Genomic DNA, 17492 nt, shown 5'->3' on the forward strand with positions numbered 1-17492 from the left:
GTCACCGCAACTAGCATCTTTTCAACATATTCCTCAAGCTAGCCTGGATTTGTGCTTTCGGGCACACCTAAAATGCGTACATTATTACGCCAGCTTCTGGCTTCAATGTCCTCATTTTTTTGCATTGATGATTTTCTTCAATTTGTCCATTTGGTTCACCGCGGTTTTCAGTTGCTCCGTAGCATCTTCCGTATCCGATATCCTATGCTCCGCTTCCTTCAGCCGTGTTTCGTGCCCATCTAGTTTGCGAGCAATGGAGTCCATGCGGGTAGTGAGTGTATTTATTTTATCTGCTATCCTGGAGAATCCCTGACGCATTTCCGACAGTAGTGTTGGCATGCTGCTGCTGGGCCCAGCCCCCTGCTCAGTAGGTACCTCCATCGTGCCATTCCCTGCCTCCGTCGTATCTTGTTGGCGCACGCTTTTTTTAGCTTCAAAATTTAGACGTGGCTGACGTGAATCCTGTCCCCCCATCGTGCAAATTCCAGTCGCAAAGGGGTGTCGCAAAGCCTCTTTGTGCGCACAGTGCACAGCAGCTGCGTTCACGCACTATAGTACAGTCGCAACTATGGCGTCGTGCCTCCGCAGTGCATGAGAGTGACAACAGGGGTTATACAAATGGTGCCTTTGACACAGTAGACCGTCATAAAATCTGCCTCAAGTGTGATCCGTCTTAGCGATCCTGGTGCTCCAACACGCAATTCTGTCCCACCGTATGGCACCATCAATAAGCCAGAGTTCTTATTCCATCTTAGATGCATAGGGTAATCGCCGACATCAATGGCAGCACACCGTCCCCGCCTGCAGTCAATCACTCCACTATATACATCAGCCTCTCCTGCCAGGCTTTCAGGGGTAATCGAGCATCCCTCCTCACATCGCCCTTTCGCACTTTATACAAAAGTTCAAAGCAGCCTCTAACGTCCGTGTAGAAGATCTGTCTATATCATCTCTCCTATAGCTGCAATCCGCTTGTATGAGCAGTTGTAGCACAGGCGAAGATATTATGCTGTCACAGTCGTAATATCAATCAATCAATCAATCAATCAATCAAGGCATTTATATAGCGCGCTACTCACCCAGAGGGTCTCAAGGCGCTTGGGGGAGGTGGGTCTGCTACTGCTCGAACAGCCAGGTCTTGAGTTGCTTCCTGAAGGAGAGGTGATCTTGGGTCAGGCGGAGGTGGATGGGGAGGAAGTTCCAAGTCTTGGCTGCCAGGTAGGAGAAGGATCTTCCTCCCATGGTGGCTCTTCGGGTGCATGGGACGGCGGCAAGGGCGTGGCTTGTTGATCGTAGCTGACGGGTGGGAGTGTAGACGGTCAGGCGGTTGTTGAGATACCTGGGGCCAAGGTCGTGGAGGACCTTGTGTACGTGGGTGAGGAGTCGGAACGTGATTCTCTTGTTGACGGGAAGCCAGTGCAGGCCTCTCAGATGTCCGGAGATGTGGCTATGTCGGGGGATGTCCAGGATGAAACGTGCGGAGGCGTTCTGTATGCGTTGGAGTCTTTTCTGTAGTTTCGCTGTGGTTCCGGTGTAGAGGGTGTTTCCGTAGTCCAGTCGGCTGGTGACGAGTGCCTGGGTCACAGTCTTCCTGGTTTCGGTGGGGATCCATCGGAAGATCTTTCGGAGCATGCGTAGGATGTTGAAACATGAAGATGAGACGGCGTTGACTTGTCTGGTCATCGAGAGGGAGGAGTCCAGGATGAAACCCAGATTGCGTGCGTGTGTCATGCCCCAACACCTCTCCAACACTATAGCTTTAAGAATAGTTCTATTTAAGACCCGCAGACCAGCAGAACTCTGCTTTACGTTCTTGCGTCTAGCTCCTTCCGTTCTGGGTTCCGTCCCGACTTGTCTTGCCTGACTTCCGGTTTGCGATTGTTCCGTTTCGCTTCCTGTGTGATTCCTGCCTTCTCGGCGACGGTGTTGTGTTCGGCTTCATCTTTATCGGCGGAATCTCTGTTGGGTGACGTCTTCCCCACTGACGTCCTCTATTGCGGTGGTTACTGCATTTGCTTGGTTACTCCTCCTCCCCCTTTCCTTGAGCCCCGCCCGGCGGCCGGGTCCTTCCCCGCCATCTGGCTGGGTTTCGCCTCCTCTCTCATTCTCAGTCCTCAGGTGTCCCGCCCGGCGGCCGGGTTTGATCTCCGCCATCCGGCTGGGCACCCGTACAGCTCCCTTATTTAGTTAGATTCCTTACCTGTTCCCCCGGCGGCCGGGAATTTCCCCGCCATCCGGTTGGGCACTGCCAAATTCTCATTGTATATATTACTCCTCACTTGTTGCTGGATTCTCCGGTACACTTCTTAATTCCACCCATTCCTGGGCCATCTATATTTACTTCTGGGATTCTTGCATGGACCAGAGTTTGGTGCATATTCAAGCGCTTCTTCGCAGAATCACGGTAACAGCGCTGTGGCTGCCTTTTCATTATATATATTTGGTGATTACTTTGCGTGGAGACTTGAATGTATTTCCTGTCTAACAGATATTATTGCAAGATACATGGTATTGGCTGAAGCTCATATCCATACCTACAGAAATCTCCCAGGTTACTCCAAGAACATACAGAGTGAGAATTACACTTTAGATACTGACACTCACCAGCATAGAGTGGGAAAGAGTTATTTACTGTTTCCTTGTCTTCTTTGCGATAGAAAAACGAACACCTGATTCTACCCTCCTATATGTTCTACAGTCCAGAAAATCTATTGTGGTATGTAGTGGTATTATATGTATTATAGACATGGTGTACGTTAATGTTGTGGTGAGCAAAGATAGACAGTAATACTTTTATTCCTTTTCAGCCTACCTGTTATCCAGCATCCATTCAGAAGTTCACAGTCAAGCTCTATTGTCTTCCCCTACCTTTCCTTGTTTTGTTTCCCTATTTTCACCTGGCGAGCCATTCGATACTCTAGTGTTTGATAGAGTCGGAAGGCCATAGGGGAAGGCTGAGGACTACTCTTCAGATTCCTGATGCTCCTGCGGAACCTGCTTGGAAAACATTACAGCGTGGTCCGTTGGTTTGGGTGTGCTGCCCAGGGCAGGGGGCCACCAGGAGTCGTCCCAGGCAGAGGGTGATGATCCGAGGATGAGGACTTCCTTCTTGTCTGAGTTCAATTTCAGGCGGCAGTTCATCATCCACTCGGCTACGTCTTTCATCCCTTCGTGTAGGTTGGTTCTGGCGGTGGCTGGGTCGTTGGTGAGGTAGAGGATCAGTTGGGTGTCGTCAGCGTAGGAGATGATGTTGAGGTTGTGTTGGCGTGCGATGGCTGCGAGGGGTTTCATATAGACGTTGAAGAGGGTGGGGCTGAGTGATGATCCTTGTGGTACGCCGCAGATGACTTCGGTGGCCTCTGATCTGAACGGGGGGAGGCGGACTCTCTGGGTTCTTCCAGCGAGGAACGAGATGATCCACTCTAGTGCCTTCTCGTGGATTCCGATGTTGCTGAGGCGCTGTACTAGGGTGCGGTGGCAGACGGTATCGAACGCTGCGGAGAGGTCCAGGAGGATGAGGGCCGCTGTTTCCCAGTTGTCGAGTAGGGCTCGGATGTCGTCAGTGGCTGTGATGAGGGCGGTCTCGGTGCTATAGTTCGCTCAGAAGCCGGACTGCGAGTGGTCGAGGCAGTCGTTCGTCTCGAGGAAGGTGGCAAGCTGACTGTTGACGGTCTTCTCGATGACCTTGGCAGGAAAAGGGAGGAGCGAGATGGGGCGGTAGTTCTTGAGGTCGGTGGTGTCTGCTGATGGTTTCTTCAGGAGGGCGCTGAGTTCGGCATACTTCCAGCTCTCCGGGAAGGTGGCGGTGTTGAAGGAGCAGTTGATGATATCCCGGAGTTGGGGTGCGATGACGGAGTCGGCCCTGTTGAAGATATGGTGGGGGCATGGGTCGGTTGGTGATCCGGAGTGAATGGTGTTCATCGTGTGGATGGTGTTTTCGGTGCTGACCGGGGTCCAGGCGCAGAGGGTACTAGTGGGGGGCGTCGGCTTGGTGGTTGGGTGCGTGGTTTGTGGTCCGAAGCGGTTGTGTATGTCGGCGATCTTGCTGTGGAAGAACGAGGCGAGAGATTTAGCAGAGGTCTTGTGAGGGAGTGATGTCGTTGTTTCCTGCACTGGGGTTGGAGAGCTCTTTGACGATGCTGAAGAGTTCCTTGCTGTTGTGTGCGTTGTGGTCTAGTCGTTCCTTGAATGCTGTCTTCTTGGTGGTGTGGATCAGCTGGTGGTGTTTGAGGGAGGCGTGCTTGATATCGAATGTCTTAATATATTAGCAGCACATTGACCGCTTCTGTTAGGTATCTTGCCCTTCCAGTGAGACACAGTCCCTTAATATCGATCTCTGCAGTGTCCAGAAGCGGCGGCCGCCATATTGTCTGTTAGGGGTTAATGAGGCAGCAGGCACTCACCCGATTGTCGTGTCAGCACCGCAGCGACAGGCCAAGGGCTCCGATGTCCCACAATAATGCCTACACTCCAATAGTGCCTTTAATCGTCTTGCCACTGCTCATGGTAGTCAGCAGCAGGGTACTCCTTCATGAGGGCGGTCATGTGTCCCACTCACCACGTGGCCGCTGCGACGCTAGAGTAGCTCCTTTCCCCAGGCACTGCTGCAGCCCACAACAGGTATTGCACCGCTTAGCAGCATGCACCAGGCAAAAAGCAGCTGCCGCGTCCCATCAGGCGACAGATTTATCACCGTCTGTGCCCCAGAGGTCAGCGCCCTCAGGACCGTAGTTAGAAATCCGTTCTTACGGGCAAAAGCACAGGATAATTGCAGGATTAATAACCGGACTGCAGGAGCCTCACGAAAGCGTGGCCATTCCCTTGTGCGCCCCCTAGCGCCCCCAAGCAAACCCAATAAATCTGGCTGATAATTGAAAGTACGTCTTTGTTGGTTGCCGAATTTGTGTGTATAGGGTTGTGGATGTGGAAGTGGATGAATTGAAGAATGAGTCAATGGGTGGATAAACATATGTATGTGGATGAGTAACTGAGTACATGTGATTGAGTTCATGGACGAATGGAGGAGTGCCTGCATCCAGATAGGCATTTATATTTATAGCCTAGACCTACTGTTTTTTCTAATGCTTGTTTTTTTTCTTTTCTGTGCATGCTCCAATCTGCATCCCGCTCTTCAAAGTTCTCTGAATCCCTGACCATTTTCCTTTCTAGTGTTTGTTTGATCTTCTTCTGATGTATTTTCTCTGGATTTTTTCTCCCAACTTGTGAGCCTTTCTGGAGACACTTGATAGTCTTTTATAACTTATGGTTTTTTTGCAAACTAGGCCAGTGGTTACCAAGAGGAGCTAACCTCCTCCCAAAAAGATACCAAAGGAACAATTGTCCTAAGCCAATGGTTCCCAATCTGTGGTTCCTGGGACCCCTGGGGACCCATGAAACCTCCTCGGGGGTGTGTGTCTATTTATAAAAATTGAAATAGTTTTAACAGATTAATAAAGCGTATATAAATGAAGAAGCTAAATGTACAATTGAAAATTTTAAAATGTACTGTATATATGAAGGAATTTGAAATTGGGAACTAAAACTTAAATTTGTATGCTCAGATAGATTTGTGGGAGCAGTGCAAGTGTATCAAACATAATATAGTATGGATGATGAGTGGTCTGAATTGAATTTAGAAAAGCTACAATCTTCATATTAAATTTCGATTTTTTCAAAATGTATATGTGTTTGCAAATTTATTAAAATGTATAAGTTTGTGTATTTGTATAAATGTTTTTTTTGTGTATTTTTTTGTGTATTGTTTTGCAGTTCAGATTATCTACAATGCTTGGGACCCTCGGCTAGCAGTCTTGATTCTCCAGTATTGGGGTGTCTTTCATAGATTCACATGCCTGAATCTTTCCCCGTCGTCAGAGTGGGAGTCCCACGGTACATAAAAAAGCAATAATATGCACCTAATAACCATACAACCTTTGTAATAAACAACCAGGAAGTAAGGTAGCCCTAGGCTACAAGACAAAACACTTCCACACATGACTATCATAGTCAATTTGTATAGTCCAAACTGCAGCCAATCAGGAGACAACACCCACCAGAATGTTCACGTTTTTGTCTGGATTTCACTCCTAAAAAATCTCTCTTCAGGCCTTGTGAATCTTGTGGGAAGAGGATGGCTGAGGAAGATGTATCTTCTCCTGGGGCTAAGGTGTTCAGGAAAGTTCAACCCTCCAAGGGTTCTGGCTTGCCTTCTACAAAAAAGGCTTCTCCACCTTCTGGATCTTCACCTGTATCGCCCCCTAAAAAGACTGGAAAGTCTCTGGCGTCTAAAAAGCTTCCTGAGAACGATTTTCCTCAGAAGAAGAGGACCCCGTCATCGGCGTCGCCGTTGACGATTATCATCGTCGACACTACTTCAACGTCGACTGTCACCTTCTCATTGCCGAGGCCCCAGATGGTAATGTCGTCAACCTCATCTCCGTCAACGCTGGTCTCTGTTGGAGTTAGACCCATCTCATTGACGAAGGTAATGCTATCTATCGTCGACGCTCCGTCGACGACGACGAAGGGAAGAAAGTTCCCGTCAACGGTTGAATCGTCGACGAAGACCACAACGGCAGAGACTACATTGTCGACGAAGACTACCCCGTTGACGGCTACCTCGTCGACGAAGACTGGCTTGACGTCGACGACCTCACCGTTGACTAAGTATACCTCGTCGTCGACGGCCGCATCATCGACGAAAATTGCCTCGTCGTCGACGAAGGATGCCTCGTCGTCGAAGACATCGGCTGCGAAGATTACACCATCAACGAAGTCTAATGTCTCGTTGTCGGTCACTGTCGTAGCACAATCTTCATCGACGACGGCACCGTCAACGGCAAAACCGTCGACGCCTCTACTGTCATCGTGCATGGCATTGCAAGTATGGTCCGCCACACCGTCTACGGCCTCCTTTGCCCCACCGGCAACAACAGCTTTTTTGCTAGAAAAACGTGGCTCGTCCTTGGAAGCTCTTTCACCACTTAAATTACCTGACCAATTGCTGGATTCTGATGATAAGGAGCAATCAGATGTGGACGACAGATTCCGCACTGCTAGTAGTCCGTCAGAATTGCTCATTAAATATCAGGATGAAGATCAGACCTCTGCATCTTCCTTAAGATCTCCAAGACCACCTTCTCCAGCACCATCTCGCCATTCTCAGGTGGCTAACACCACGGATGAAGATAGAGAGGAAGGAGAGGTGGATGACAAATCTGTTCTGTCGCAGTGGGATGAGTACCAAATTCAGACGCCATCACCTTCTGCTCCAGCAACTGCTAACTCTCCTCAAGTAGACATCGGAGGTTTCCATCTCCTTTTTGATTCCGATGGAGACAATTGCTTTCTTTATGATTTTAAAGATCAACCACGAAGGCAAGTGAAACCATTCCGATCATTGATTTCATCTGGAAGGAAGGATTAAAGATCATGGCAATACCCAATTCTCTTCCTGCTGTCTTGCCCTGTTTAGACAAGAAGTATAAGGCACCGAACAACTCTCCTGCATGCCTTATCGGACAACCTAGCTCATTCGGTCGTCGCCCAAGCGGCACAAATACGGGCCACAAACCCCTCTTCTCCTATATCTGCTCCACCAGATAGAGATGGCAGAGGACTGGATTCCATCGGGAAAAAAGTCTCCACTATGGCGGCATCAACTGTACGTGCCGCGAACTCTCTAGCGATATTAGGGAGATATGACAGGCAAATGTGGTCCAACATCTCCCTCTACCTGAAATGCTACCAGAACCTGCAAAATCTGAGGCAAGGCAAATTTTACGAGAAGGAGAAGTTACTTCTGCGGAAATGATCGACGCAGCAGTAGATGTTGCGTCTACAGAATTCAGGCAGCTAGTGGGTGCAGCACTGTTAAGAAGGCAGGGTTGGCTAAAATATATATCTTTTCGCCAAGAAGTACAAGCAAAAATAATCGACATGCCATTTGATGGTGAGTTTCTTTTTGGCCAGCATGTTGACGAGGCCCTTCAGGCTATCAAGAAGGACACGGAGACGGCAAGATCTTTGGGTAGCCTTCAGTTTCGTAACTCGTCCTTTCGAGGTGCTAAATGACGCAGATCCTTTTCCAATGAGGAAGATACACTCAGCAGAGGTCATACTAAACCTCTGAAACTAATCAGAGATTCCAGCCCTACAAGCAACAGTCTTACGGACAGCGAGGTAATTCCTACGCGCAATAAAGAAGAAAGCCCTCCTACCGTGGAAGAGATTCCACCAAGAAGCAATGAGACACGCCACCTGCCACCATCTCTACCCTCCCCCTGTCAAAGGTTGGAGGAAAAATATCCCAATTCAACTCGAACTGGTCCACAATTACTACAGACAAGTGGGTCCTGGATGTAGTGGCCAAAGGCCACAATTTGGAATTCATCAAGATCCCTCCAAACTCTCCTCCCAAGGGCTTACCTCCAGCTCATATCAAGGAGCTGTTTACACAAATAAATGTGATGATACGGAAGGGAGCGATCGAAAAGGTCCCTCGTTTGCAAAGAGAAACTGGTTTTTATTCGAGATTTTTCCTCATACGGAAAAAATCGGGAGAATGGCGCCCCACCCTCGACCTGCGTGCCCTCAACAAATACCTGAAAAAGTTGTCCTTCATGGATGTTAACACTTCAAGAAATCCTCCATCTTCTTTCTGTAGGGGATCTCATGGCCACACTCTACCTTCAGGACGCTTATTTTCATGTGCCGATCCTCCCCAGACACAGAAAATTCTTACGATTTAGAGTGGCTGGCAGGGAATGTCAGTTCAGAGTACTTCCCTTTTGGACTTCGGTCACCATCCCGTGTTTTCACAAAAGTTCTAGCTCCGGTGGCAGCACACCTTCGCTTAGATGGCATTCAAATCTTCCCATACTTGGACGATTGCCTTATCAATGCGAATTCTTTTGCAAAGGCAAGCGCACACGTTCAAAGATGTCTATCGCTACTCAAGTCTCTGGGCCCCTCCATCAACTTTGAGAAATCTCATCTCATTCTGTCGCAAAGAAAGACCTTCTTCGAAGCCACGTTGAACACCCAACTCACTCAAGCTTTCGTCTCAAAAGAGAGACAACACAAGATCTGCAAGCTAGCTCGCCTATTGGAAGAAAAAAGAGTACATTTCAGTTCGGCTGTTCAAATCTTTCCTGGGGAGGATTTCATCCTGCATCCCTCTGATACCCAACTGCTGTCTCGGAATGAGACCTTTACAAGAAGAACACAACCTCCAATGGTTGCAGGTTTCTGGGTCATTCGACGACGTCATTCTCATAACTCCTCGGATGCGAGAAGCCTTTCTCTGGTGGCCTCGGTTGAAGAATTTGCAGGAAGGATGTGCATTCCTGGCGGAAGTACCAAATTTCACCATCACCACGGATGCTTCTCTCGAAGGATGGGGAGCACACCTTCAGGGAATGACGGTCAACGGAAAGTGGAATATGCAGCAAAAGAAGTGGCACATCAACCTCCTAGAGCTGCGAGCCATTTTCTTGGCTTTGAAGTCCTTTCGAACAGTCATCCAAGGGGCTTTGGTACTAATTCGGACAGACAACACAACGAGTATGCATTACTTAAACAAACAGGGCGGTATAAAGTCTGCCCAAGAGGTCTGGGACTGGGCACTGAGTCACAAGATCAACATTTCAGCTGTGCATGTTCCGTGCTTCAAGGGGCACTGTCGGAACGGAATGGACTCAGCTGGCTTTGATGCAGTAAGAAGCCAGCAACAGCTCAATTAACAACTGTAAAGCGGGGCAGAGAGCTTTCAAGATTGAGGGCATGAACAATATGGACATTGAGACTGTGGGGAAATGCACCTAAAAAGGTTGAAAATACGCGCAGACTTCATCTCCCAGGATGCCAAGAGGCTACGCCCATCAGGGCGGGAGTAAGTTGCATTTAGTAGTCACGCGCCAAGAAACGCCTTTTCCACTGCCTCTCCAAGCCACTGATGAAAGGATGAACGGTCCTGAAACGCGTCTAGCAAGATCCGCTGCATAACTCACCTGAAAACCTCGCTGCTGGCAAGTTGCTAATAAAATTGAATTGAGCTCCATCTGCTGTCTCATGAGGCTCCTTCCAAAAACGGGCACTGCTTCGAATTTATTTTTGCCGGCCTGGCTCCAGGTCGTGGAGGGAGCCCACTACTCCGGTGGGTCCGTGTCAGTGCTTCAAGGGGCGCTGTCGGAACGGAATGGACTCAGCTGGCTTTGATGCAGTAAGAAGCCAGCAACAGCTCAATTAACAACTGTAAAGCGGGGCAGAGAGCTTTCAAGATTGAGGGCATGAACAATATGGACATTGAGACTGTGGGGAAATGCACCTAAAAAGGTTGAAAATACGCGCAGACTTCATCTCCCAGGATGCCAAGAGGCTACGCCCATCAGGGCGGGAGTAAGTTGCATTTAGTAGTCACGTGCCAAGAAACGCCTTTTCTACTGCCTCTCCAAGCCACTGATGAAAGGATGAACGGTCCTGAAACGCGTCTGGCAAGATCCGCTGCATAACTCACCTGAAAACCTCGCTGCTGGCAAGTTGTTAATAAAATTGAATTGAGCTCCATCTGCTGTCTCATGAGGCTCCTTCCAAAAACGGGCACTGCTTCGAATTTATATATATATATATATATATATATATATATATATATATATATATATATATATATATACACACTGTGATACAAGGAGCGTCTAACGAGCATTATGTTATGTACTGCTATCTACTCTGATTGATTCAGGCATGTGAATCTATGAAAGACACCCCAATACTGGAGAATAACAATAGTTACTCACCTGTAATCTGTGGTTCTCCAGTATTGTTGTCTTTCATGGATTCACATGCAACCCGCCCACCTCCCCTCAGAGGCTGTTTAGGCTATAATGTTTTGTTTCACTCCTGTGCGAGAAAATCTGAGAGCCTGAGCCTCTGGGGAGAACAATCTGGTGTGTGCTGTCGCCTGATTGGCTGCAGCTTGGACTATACGAAATGACTATGATAGTCATGAGTGTGGAAGTTGTTTCTCTTGTAGCCTATGTATTTATTTATTTTATTTATTTATTTAATGAGTTTTATATAGCGCTGGCTAGACCGGTAGGTATCTGAGCCCTTTACATAGGGTTACATAATGTTACAGATACATAATGAAGAATTACACTTTACATCAAAATAAGCAACACAGTGATAGAAAGGTGAAACAAATAGAGCAGGAGGGGGGAGGTGGTGTGTAAAGGGAGGATGAGGAAAAAGATGGTAGGAGAGACAAAGAGAAGTCTGCCCAATGACGGACTGGGTAGGTGACGGCCGAGGAGGGAATCCACAGCCTGTCTCCCCTGTAGCTATCCAGGTAGCTCCATCGGGCGTCGCTCAGATAGCTAGGTCTCTACAGACGAGGGAAAGTTCACAGAGAGGACAAGAGCTGAAAAGAAGAGAAGAGTAGAGCGGATAGCGGTAGGGTTCAGGGGGAGATAAATTCAGGAGAGACGAAGGAGAGTTTGCCCAAAGACCGGCTGGGTAGGGGACGGCCGAGGAGGGAATCCATGGCCCATCTCCCCTATAGCTAACAAGGTATCTCCTCTGTACATCAGTCTAACTGCTTTTTTATGTACAGTGGGACTCCCACTCCGACGACGGGGAATAATTCAGGCATGTGAATCTATGAAAGACACCAATACTGGAGAACCACAGATTACAGGTAAGTAACTATTGTTCTTCAATGAGGGTTCCCCGGATTCCAATAATGATTCCGCAGGGGTGAGGGGGGGGGGGATGTCTGGGGTTGGGCGTGTTCCAATAATGATTAATTTAATTCATGGTACTCAGAAGTCAAAAGGTTGAGAACTACTGTCCTAAAGCTTTGACTGCAATCGTTGTTTTCGTTCTGTAGTCGGCCAATATTTTCCTTTGTACTGTTTTATCATTCTAAAGCGGTGTTCCTGAAAAAATATACAATTATGTTCTACGTGTTTAATTGGCGATAAAATGCTGCCTGTAAATGTGTTTTCCATGCTTGCCTCTGCTACAATGTGCACTATTAATTGTGAATTCTCTCCTTGCCCCGATAGCACTGGCTAGGTTGCTGTACACACTAACATGGACGATTTGTTTTGTAATTTCTGCCATTGCTTTGCACATTGGGCTATATCTGTACTCGTGCAAGATGTCATGTTACTAACGTTTGATTCTTTTTTTCTTTCCTGTTTTAGAATACTTGTTGTCGCGTTGCAAGAAAAAATTGCTGCCTTTGACAGCTGTACTTTCACCAAAAAATTCTTTGTTACAAGTGAGTGTGACACTGTTGAATTTGGATAATTTTATGCTCACAATGTCTATTTTTTCTCTCAAATATTGTGATTTACATTTTAATATTAATCCTACCCACAGAGTTGGAGTTGTGAGCAAAGCAATGTATACTAAATCAGCCAAATTGCGCGGCCTTTTAAAGTCTTTAAATATATCATATATTTACAGACTATGGTATTGTTGCCTTTGCTAATCCCTTGCATCAGATTAAGAGTAATCGTATATATAATGCATTAAAGGTTTGGTTCTTGCTGATCCGATTATTATTACCAGCTTTTAAATTGTTGCCCTCTTTTGCTTTATGTATATTTTGCTTATGAAATCGGCTGTAATTAGGTGGGTTTTCTATTTTCCTTTGGGATTTTTTTCATAATCCAACTATTCCGTTGCAATGGTTTTCTGAATGGTGGCATTATTTCACCTAATATTTAAGGATTGTTGATTTACTTGAATCATATCATGAACAGGCCTAGTTTTTTACAGTCCCTGCTGTGTAGCTCTGGTTCAGCTACGACACTTTAATTTTAAAAGCATTTTTGATATGCAAATAACTTTGGACCCCGTTTGGAATTTGCACACAAATTGGCAAATAAGATGCGTAACGCTACGTTTAGTGCAATTTTGTGCATGTAGAAAAGATATATAGTTAGGATTGTGGGCAAAAAAAATAGTTTTCTAATTTTATTTTCGCTCCAATAGGATTTTCTGATTGCAGCAAGAGCAAAAAATGCTGAATAGATGTGTGCCAGACTTAGCATGAGATTAGAATCTTTACTTGAAAAGAGTGCTTTTGTTGCTTTGGTGTAAATTCATTCACTGTTTTTTGAGCTGTTTAGTTTACCGAAGGTATTGGGTGGGCTGAAAGGGTTAACCGGTTTGTATATCGCGACTGTTTCAGTAAAACAAGCATGTGCATTGTCAATAGGTCTCACTTTTGGGACCTCATAAGTCTTTAGCCATAGCTATAAGCTTGGACTATGTCTTTAAGCTATGTTGTAGAGCAGCGTCTGTACTGGGCAGCATGTTTGCCAGTGTTCTTCTTTGCCACCTAAAGAATATTTCCCGGGCAAGTGTGAGAACCAGTAGTTTATGGTCCTGTTCCCTATGGGGAAAAAGGCCATTGCCTTGGACTTCGCACTTTATAAGCTGAGCTCTCAAGTATCCCAGGTCTATGTAATTTTCTGACCCAGTTCATTTGTTTTGTTTTGCATTGTAGAGCTTGATTTCGAATTTTTCTTTTCCCAGTCTGGCGTTAGCCTAGACTTTTTGATTTTACTAAAATGATAAGTAGAATATACTTATGGTGATATTTAGCCAGCTTTCTTCATCCACTGGTCTGTTATTGTGTCTCTCACATTTTACCTCTGCACAATACAGCATACAGCATGGATCACTGGCTCAGCCATTGGCTAATTTTATTGTGAGTTAGCCTATCTTTATTTAGATTGAGAAAGACCCAGTAGCTGCCCCAAAACTATTTTGCAGCTTTCCCATCGTTAATGAAACACTATGATAAACAAGCGCTGGTAACGCCAAAAGGCTGGTAACCAATGCCAGACATACAGGCTTTACGACTGTTTTTTTTTTTAATGAGGACTGCAAGTCAAGAATGCATACTCAAAACCTGGACTGGATGAGCTACTTACTGATGGAGCTGGAGAACCGTTGATCCGTGCAAAGTAGGATTACGGGGCGAGAGACATGACTGAGTAGACAATAGCAGAAGTAGGACAAATGAAATAAACTAGACTTGATGCCTAGACATGATGAATTCATAGGCGACCTTCCGGTCTGGATGGCAATACCGAGCAGTCTAATAGAATCTTTAGTCACAAGGCAGCCGTGAACAATCTACGGTCTTAGTGTTACAGGTTGACAACGGAAACCATAAGTCAGGACGCACTAAAACACAAACTAAAACCAGTTAAATTGTGAGACATAGTTGGATAGATTGCACAGGAACAAGGAATAAATACCCCAATATAGTGAGATTGGGTGTGCCATAGCTGCTGGCTGCGATGGGGATGGTAGAGGTTGGAGTGCTGGACCCGAGGGGACACAAATGCAACACCTGAGCTCTTGGACTTGAATTCTAAATCGTTGTGAGGAAATTGATGCCTGAAATTGATGGCACGTGTAGTGTCTGAATGTTGTAATTCTGTGGTGGAATAATAAATAAAGCTATAAAAACATGCATCACAGGATAATACAGACATGAAGACAAGTTTATGGAAAATGTATGACTGTAGAAGGTCCAGTTTCCTCGTCGTCTTCAAGGAGTAAGCAGCATCTGACTGGAAAAATCTTCAATTGAAACCTTGGGCAGCTTTCCGTAATTTTTAATGTACAATAAAATGTGACCCCAAGTCGGTACTTTAGGTGGATTTTCCCTCAGTGCCAGTTATCCCAAGTGTATACCTACTGAGATGGACATTGTAAAAGAAATATAATGTGGTATGAGCACCTACTACACATGAAATTACAAAGCTCAGTGTGCATCAAATGCCTTTTACTAAGGAAGGGAGGCGCTAGAACAGCATCAAAGTGCAGTTTTATTTGCTATTTTGTTTTGGTAAAAAACGTCTTCGTAGGTGCATCCATTCCCTCTGGGTTCTCTTTTTTTAAAGCCGTAAAACTGCAATGTTTGGCAATATGAGACATTCACAGTCCAAATGAACAGTTTTGCAAAAGGGGAACACCCTTATTGTAATATGTCATAAATATGGCTTAGTAACCAGCATACTTAGTCACCTGCGGCAGCTGCAGATTCTCACGTGGGGACAGTGGCACCTAGAAGTGGTCGAATCAAAAAATTAATAGGGCAAGCAAAGCCAGTGCCCGTCCAGAGCTTTGAAAATGTTTGCCACCTAAATCATACAACAGACATCATCAATAAAGTCTCTTCAAAAAGTTCATTCTTTTAACATGTGTATTATTTTAACATGTGGAAGCTTTATAACGATTATAAAGTTTATAATGGGCAATAGTGCATTGTCTTGGATTGCTGTCCCTTGGCACTGGATATGCATTGAATTCCCATCCAACATTTAATGCTTCAGCGTGCCCATGCTCCACTTTGACTAGAAATTACACTTTGAATTATCACACTCTTGGGCTGTGCTTGGTTACCCTGAATTTTTGATGCATTTGAAGCAATGGTGCGGTTTTGAAGAGGCTGCCCTACGTGAACCCCCCCAACTCTGCCATGGGTTCCTGGACAATGCTCTTCGCTGCTGGCAGGCGGGCTGTGTGTGAGAGAAACAAGACATTCTTTGAGCGGTGGGAGGGGAACTTAAGACATTTGGCTTGTTGTGTGCTCAGCCTTTGAGTCAGAGGAATTTAAGTGCACTGGATATGAGCCACCCAAGCTACCCCCAGGCTACAGGAAGTGTGAGGGGGGAACCAGCAGCAGCTGAGTGCAGTGCACAGCTGCAGGCATGTCGATCTGAGCAAAAAACAAAACAGAGAGCCAACTAATAAAAGACAAGTTTGTTTTTCAAGATAGTGATGTTGTATAACAAACAGAGCCGCCGACTTTGGGAATGGGGAACCGGGTTCAAGTCTTGGCGTTGGCCCTACAAAAAACATGCCGATCTTATCAAATAAAATGAAACTTATAGCAAATAAAATTAATCAATGGTGAATCGAAACCATATAGGAACAGAAACAAAATTACAAATGCTGATCATATTACAAATATCGATCCTACTACAGTAACGATTGAACTCCCTTCTGAACATTTACAGAACTGGGTGATCAAACAGAGCAGGAGCAATTCAAAGAAAACAAACGGCCAAGAAGTAAATATGAACACTTTGCACGAGCAGAGGCAGGCCAACAAAAAAAGAGTGATCTTTATGTACCCTAAATAAAATGACAAGTAAGAGCACATGTAACAAAGGCAATTTTAATGGAAAGATCCAAAAGTCCAAAAGGAGAGACTACTATGCATCTTCACCAAACAAAAGCCGGCCTTTAGAAAGGACAGTAAGAAGAATCAATGGAAAAGATGGGCAGTGCTTGGAGCCCATATTGAAGATACAGCATGTCTCATAGAGATAGTGCGCATGCGCTGCCTTGACTAGACCTAAAAATGAAGTCCTCCCGTTGTACAAGTGAGCGTTCTGTTCCTGTTATCCATTTAAAGTCCCCATCTTGGAACTGAAAAGGCAGAATCAGATTGGTTGGCTGCACAAGTAAATTTTCTTTTGCGTCCTGAGAACAGATGAGAAGGCCCGTAAGGGAAGTGTAGGGTAAGTGCACCCTGATCCTTAAACAAAAACATTAGGCAACTAAGAGACCTGAAAAATACCCCCACATCCCTCCCTCCCCCAGATCCCAAACTAAAAATTTTTCTCCAGTTATTATTTAAGGACCTGTTTTGGGTCTCCTTCTATGGTACCCAGTCTTATTACAGATTTTGCAGGTTTGTGGCGCCATTTTGATTGTGGCCACAGCCTCCATAATGAGACTGTGCACTAAAAAAGACGTGGACCTGTGCTGATCCCATTTCATAGTCAGCAGTCTCAAGACTGAGGCTGCAGACTATGGGCAACATTGTGGTTGTACCAATTGTGAGGGCATGAAAAATTGTCCCTGTGTTATTCACACATTAGACCACCTAAAATTTAAGTTCATTAAAATGTCCACTTAGGGATTAAGTACCATCAGAGTCAAGTTAGAGTATTCTGTGCTTTGTTCTTTATACAGGAGAGACAGTGCAATCACATTTTGGCGGGGGTGATCAGAGTGTTCTCAACATTTTTTTTTTTAACATGAGAGATAGTGTAAACAAATTCGTCAGGGCTTAGTTAAAGGAAGGCTTTCCCTCTCCCGTTTTATTGATAGCTGCTGTCTTAGATGTGTATGCTTGGACATAAAATGTGCAAAGATGTTGTGATGTCATTGCATATTCAAATTCCACCTCTGGGACAGTCGGGGGGTTCTGTCTGACTTCATGAATGACAGCGTAGGCTTAGTGGAACGCGCTGCAGGGTGGAGACTCATCAAAAGCTATAACAGAGCCAAAAGGGAGCTGTGGCATCTAACGGTCTTTGCAAGTTAAGACATTCTAGTCTGCAGGCTCTAGCGGGATGGAGGGGACATTTCAAGACCCATCAGTCTGTGAGGTTTTGTCAATTCATAAACATTTTCTTGGCCCATTCCCCTTGTGGCAACGCTTAGAGTGT

The 17492-nt window shown here is 45.8% G+C and overlaps 1 protein-coding gene across 2 annotated transcripts in view; it reads left to right on the plus strand.

Moving 5' to 3' along the window:
• Nucleotides 1–17492, plus strand: part of BCAS3 (BCAS3 microtubule associated cell migration factor) — a 3998327-nt gene that overhangs the window by 701401 nt on the left and 3279434 nt on the right. For both annotated transcript variants that reach the window (XM_086954924.1, XM_086954923.1), the window contains exon 9: nucleotides 12207–12283. In XM_086954924.1, the coding sequence (XP_086811050.1) occupies nucleotides 12207–12283 (77 nt within the window). The remainder of the gene's footprint in view (nucleotides 1–12206; nucleotides 12284–17492) is intronic.

This window comes from Lissotriton vulgaris, chromosome 2_1 (assembly GCF_964263255.1).
Source record: "Lissotriton vulgaris chromosome 2_1, aLisVul1.2, whole genome shotgun sequence".
Lineage (NCBI taxonomy): Eukaryota > Metazoa > Chordata > Amphibia > Caudata > Salamandridae > Lissotriton > Lissotriton vulgaris.